At 52.3% G+C, this 6,000-nt stretch overlaps 1 protein-coding gene across 1 annotated transcript; it reads left to right on the top strand.

The window, feature by feature from the left end:
- Positions 1 to 3,158: 3,158 nt before the first annotated feature.
- On the top strand, positions 3,159 to 5,375 carry ENH_00013670 (hypothetical protein, conserved; the record flags this gene model as incomplete). Its single annotated transcript, XM_013584253.1, has 1 exon — positions 3,159 to 5,375. The coding sequence occupies one exon, from the start codon at positions 3,159 to 3,161 to the stop codon at positions 5,373 to 5,375; it is 2,217 nt and encodes a 738-aa protein (XP_013439707.1).
- Between the last annotated feature and the right edge of the window lie 625 nt (positions 5,376 to 6,000).

The following is a 6,000-nucleotide window of genomic DNA, read 5'->3' as shown; positions in this document are numbered from 1 at the left end:
CAGGTCTTGTGCTGTAGTGCTGTGAAGCTCTGGAATTCTTTATTTAAAACTTATGGAAAAGAGGAACAAAGACTGCACCTGTGCTTATAAATTGTAAGAGTCCGTTCTATTGCTACTATGTCAGTAAGGTCTTCATCTGGCGCCTTGCATAGCACTGATGACACCACGAAATTCCATACCAGCGGCGACGCAACAGGCTTTTCCATGAGACAGGCAGGATTGAGGCTACTAGTTGGCATTCCAGAACTTAGGAGAAAGGCAGAGAATGTGCTTTATGCAGATGACGGTGTGGCTGGATGGTTCCTTTTATGCAGAATACACAAGTGCATTGTGTATAGTTTCCCGTCAATTCTGCAACTGCAGTAAGTGCGTCTCTTCTAGCACGGCAGTGCATGGTCCGTCTTTTTGATCATGCAAGTGCGCACAATTGCATATTCACGAGCTATTTTTCATTCTAATCGTGGAGAACGCATTCAGCAGTAATTACACGTTTGCAGCCATTACTTGCTGAGAGCAGCTTATCAGGAGAATACACTGTAGAACAGAGATTGTGGAAAAACTATGCCTGTTCGCCCTTCTCTGCATTTCTGGCGTCTGCTGACAGCATATGCTGCTATCATCGCTTTGATAATTTTTGAACCGCGGCTGCTCAATGAAGTAAATGTACAGAATTGCTCGTCGCAACTAGTTAGGTAAAATTCAGCATCTAGGATCTCAATGAAGATTCAGGGTTGAGAACTTACTGTTAAGGTGGGATTTAGCCCACCTTAACAGTAAGTTCTCAACCCTGAATCTTCATTGAGATCCGGATAAAATGCAGGATCTCAGGTTGTAAAGAAGCACACCAGAAGGAATCGAGCTGAACACTTGCACTGCAACTCACAGTTTTGTCACCTGGTAGTGGAAGAGTACTTGGTAGTTCCTTCTTCTTCAGTAGATTGGTATCACCTGAACAGCAAGACATCAGCACTCTGCCTTACCAGGAGCTCAAGAGAATCGGGAAAACTTGCTCTCTTTGTACCTTCTGGCGACATAGTAACTAGCAGGTCTGTGATATACTCCACATCTACAGAAGCCGCCGTGACTATTCCAGCGTTGAGCGGGGCATTGCATGCTGTAACATGCCTCCCTTCATTGGAGTTACTTAACTGTGTAATGACGCGCAAATCGCTTCGAACAATACAGTTGTGTCATAGCCGTGAAGAACTGTGGGCCGCAGCGCAGAACTCTGTCACGCGGGTTGTAGTAGTGCAGTGCTTGTCACAGATCATCAGCTACTAGGACATTTTTACTACGCGACGGTGCGTAAGGAGCCCTCTACGTTAAACTTTCTGGCCACTTGCGAACTGGACGGCGGAAGGCATCTACGTTTTCGTGTCCTTACCTGTCTGTGGGTGCCCAGCAGCAAACTAGTTGTGTAAAGAACACCGTAACACATCACGTTACACGGATTCATAAGGTATTTGAAAAGTTAGTCAGGTTCATCAGCAGTATGCGTCTATACGCAAGGGGAACACTGCTGGGTGCAGTCTGTGTGAGGTTGCCCTTGTCTAGGGCAGGGCAGCAGCGGGACCACTTCACTGAGGGCTCTGCTCTGTACAGATGCTAATCTTGGACCTGTCATTGTTTGGCCATCGCTATTGGTCAATCCTGCAGCTGTTAGTCTTGGCCCCGCACAGTCCATGTACCAACCGCGAGCCCGCAAAGACCGGGTCGAGTAGCAGAATCTGCTGCACATATATATCTTGGCTCTGCTGAAGAGGTTTTGCTGGCTAAAGCATCTGACCCGGAATAGTATCGTACGAAAAGGAGGGGTTTAGACTACGCAGCTTTCCCACCAGCTTGTTTCAGCATGTTCCACGCCGGAGCCAAAAAGCAAATATGTGTGCGTGTGGCAATCTTTGGAGATGGAGCGGGACACACAGGGACGCGCACCTCAATTGCAACAGGCTGACAATGCTAGGCGAAGCACAGGGATGGCAAACGGAACAGCTGGACTTAAAGACGAAGTCTAGAAACTCTGCGCTCTTAACCGTAGCTTTCAGAAGCTTGGGAAGGGCAACAAGGATCTACGGACTAGTTGTCCCAGCAACTGGACGGCATATAACTAAGAGGGCCAAAACAGACATACACAGGATTGTGATAGCGCAACTAAGCCCAAAAGACAGGAAAGAGAAGTGGATGGTTCGATGTAATGGGGAGGACTTGTGGAGATATGTGGCCCCGTTCTTCTCACTAGGATAGAACGAAAACGTGGGCACAGCTGCGTACGTTCGCATGCAGAGTTATTGTCGACGCGTCAGCTTGCATTTAGATTTGCAATACAGAGTGCCACCCCTCGCGCAGCAACGCAGCCGCTGAAAAGTCAACATTGCTGTGGACACTGAGCTGCCACTAACCATTCAGTTCGCTGCAATTAATTATGTTGATATTTGTATCCGTAAGTTTCTTCGAAGTGAAAGGTGGCGGGGTCGCGCAGCAAAAATCACGGGGGCCCCTTAGGGGCCCATAGGGGCCCCGAAGGGGTCCTTCTAGGGGGCCCTAGCGTCTGAATGGCTGCCCAAGAGTATGCTGGAATTTGCTACACACATTTCTGCCCAGTGTTTTGTGTGCTTTTGTTTTTCTTTTCGATTAAATTGGATAAAGTGGAAATCTAGCTGGATAAGGTGGATGGAGAGGACGTGACAGCTAGGGCGGCTACTGTTGGCTGCGTGGGGCCCACATTGCTACTTCAGCTGCTACTCTTGCTGCCGAAGGATGTGTTGTCATATTTCCTTGACACTGCTGCCTCTTTTGTTTGGAATTGAATGCATTAGGGTGCATTAATTTTATACGTTTTTCTTCAGAATTAGTTTCAAACAAGCAAGAGGAACAACACAGCGCCCTCACCTGCCTGGCCCGCCGCTGCCCCGCAGGTCAACTGAACAGCAGCAGCACTAGCAAAGCGCCTCAATAAGCTTCTCAATTTCGATGTAATTTATTCTTTTTCTCCGTCTTTCTTTTCATTGGACATTTTATACCGCGAAAACATTTGTTCGGCCATGGTCTGAACTGTGGCGCACAGCAGTACCTCCCGGAGCCGATCGCGCCGCGCAGCCAGCAGCTGCTGCCGCTGCTGCTGTTGCGGCGAGCAGCAGCAGCGGCAACAGCAAGACAACATGCACTGTAGCTGCGGAGATTTGGGCCGTGCAGAGCCCTTTGGCGAGCTACTCAGAGCAGCTAGCCTTCCACATCAGCAGCACCTGCAGCAGCTGCAGCATCAACAGTTCCAGCAGCACCTGCAGCTGCAGCTGCAGCAGCTTCCACTTCCGCAGCATTACATACACAGACCATGCATGCAGCACCAACCACCACAGCAGGTGCCACAGCAGCGGCTATCGCAACAGCAGCAGCAGCTGCCGCCGGCTCAGCAGCAGCTTCTGGAGCAGCAGCAGCACCACCACGTGCTTCACGAAGGTTGCCTGCATTCCATAAATAAACGAGTAGATGTGGAGCGCTTTGCTGCTGCTGCTGGAGCGGAAGAGCCGCCCTTGCGGCGTGGCTGCCGAGAGACACATCCTCTAATGCAGCAGCTGCTGGAATACCAGCGGCAGCAGGAGCAGATGCTACAGCAGCAGCACCTGCAACAGCTGCAGCAGCTCGATCAACTGCTACAGCCAGACACTCAAAATAGCGTATCTTCCCAGCCCCCTGGGTTTGTACAACAGCATCAGCAGCAGCAACATGATTGTAGGAGCGGATCCATATGCAAGGAATCTGCACAGCAGCAGATCCAGAGAAGTGGATTGGAAGGGTCGCAGAAGCACCAACTGCAGCAGCAACCGCCGCAGCAACCGCCTCCTCCGCCGCCCCTGCCACAGCGGAAGCAGCAGCAGCAACAGCAGCAGCAGTTACCACCAAAGCAACAGCAGCCGCAGCAGCAGCCGCAACAACAACCGCCACTTCTGCAAAGTCCTAAATTGGAGGGAAGGCGGCTACTTCTGCCAGCAGCAGGTTTACGGGAAAGGAGGAGGCAGAGTGCATCTTCTCTTAGCCCGCTGCTACCAACTCCGCCACAGCCGCTGCCGCAGCTGCAGCAGCAGCAGCAGCTGCCTCACAGGCGCATGCACAGCAGCAAACCACACATCGAGAGGATGTCTGAGTTGCGTTACTTCCACAAGACGCAGGACAGGAAAATTAATACGCGTTTGCCGAGCCCAGAGGAAGGAGCAGCAGGCTGCGCCAACTCGCAGCAGCTGCTGAGGCAGCAGCAGCAGAAGGCACAGAAGCAGCAGACGTACAAGCAGCAACAGAACAAGAGCCAAGAAAAGCTACATCAGAAGCAGCAGCAGCACTCACAACAGGAAGAAGTGCAGCAGCAGCCGCAGCAGCAAGACGGGCAGCAGCAGCATGTGGACAAGCAACAACAGGAAAAACACCAGCAGCAGCAGCAGCAAGAGGACAATGCATTGAAGGCCTCTTCGCCTTCCTGCAGCCTGTCTCCTCAGCAAGAGGCTGCATTGGCTCAGCTTCTGCAACAGCGCAGCAAGAGGGTTAGGGTGGAGCAAGTGGTGCTGCGACTCTTGCGAGACATGCAGTGCCGTAAGGGTAAGATTTCCTACAAGCAGCAGGAGCAATTGCAGCAGCTTCTTCTGCTGCAGCAAGTGCTGCTGCAACAGCAGGCGCAAATGTGGGACACTGCGTTGTTGCTGCGGGCCTTGAACGGCAGCGCGCAGGTGCAGATGCAAATGCAGCAGCTGCAGCAGCAACAACAACTGCAGCAGCAGCAGCAGCTGCAGCAACAGCAGGAACAGCACGGACAGCAACAGCACGCGTTCGAGTGCGAAGTGAAAAATAGTCTCAGCCGCATCCGGCTACAGCAGCAAAACCACCACAAGTTGGTGATGCAGATGCAGCAGCAAGTAGCAGCAAGTCGTGCTGATGTGTTGCAGGCAACCGCAGCGCAGCAGAAACTGAAGCAGCGACTGCAGCAGCTCAACGTTGAGTTCAGCAGACTGTCCTTTGGGAGCTCTGATGACATGGGGGAGGTGGAGAAGCAGCAACAACAGTTGCGGCAGCAGCAACAGCAGGTGCAGGAGCAGCAGCAGGTACTCCAGCAGCTACAACAAATACGACAGCAGATGCACCAAGATGTTGCCGCAGCAAGACACATCAGCCGCTGTCTCAGGCTGGAGGCGTCAGCTTTGTACGACAGACGCAGAAGAGCACACAGGCGCAGCAGTGTTCTCAAAGGCCCGCGTAGAAACGGAGCGCCTGCCGTTGAAGCAGCACCAGCAGCTGGAGCTGCTGCTGCTTCCCCATCAGCAGCTGCAGCCGCACCAAGACCGACAACGCCAGCTTCCTTGTATGCCCGAAATAATGCGGCGGGCTTCTAATGCAGCTCACGCACCAGCTGTCGCTGCAGGGGCGACTGCTGCTGCAGTAGCTGCAGCAGTACCAGCAGCAGCAGGGGGGATAATTTGTGGTGTCCACAAGTCAGCTTCGGTGTGGGATATCTATAGGATTTCTGGAGCAAGTGCAACAATGACAAAAAAGCCCAATCAATGCAGCACCATACGGTGCAGCAGCAACAGCCAGCTGCCAGGGTCACCCGCATTGTTGCGTTGTGGAAACGCAGCAGCAAGAGCAGCAGCAGCAGCAGCAGTATCTAGGTCATCGTTAGCAGCCGTGGCACTGTCGTGGGTAGAAACTGCAGCACAACAGCAGCAGAACGAAGGTTAGTGGGTTAAACAGCAGCAATGTAAACGACAGCGCGTTTTCCAGCAGCAGCTGCTGCTGCTGCATCAGTAACAGCAGCAGCAGCAGCAGCAAATTTACCATTTTGTTCAGGGACTTGGAGGTCCATTGTCTTCCATACATCGCAGCAAGGACCTCCCGTACGCTCCTCTCTTTAATGTGTATTAATGCCAATACACTACTGTTTGGGATCCGATCCCGCATGGGATCCGTACCCAGGTGGGGAACCGGTCTCATCTTGGATCCGGTACCCCATATTCATTT

The sequence above is a fragment of the Eimeria necatrix genome, genomic scaffold (assembly GCF_000499385.1).
Source record: "Eimeria necatrix Houghton genomic scaffold, Enh_scaff142, whole genome shotgun sequence".
In the NCBI taxonomy this organism is placed as follows: domain Eukaryota; phylum Apicomplexa; class Conoidasida; order Eucoccidiorida; family Eimeriidae; genus Eimeria; species Eimeria necatrix.
This window is presented reverse-complemented; position numbering and strand designations above follow the sequence as displayed.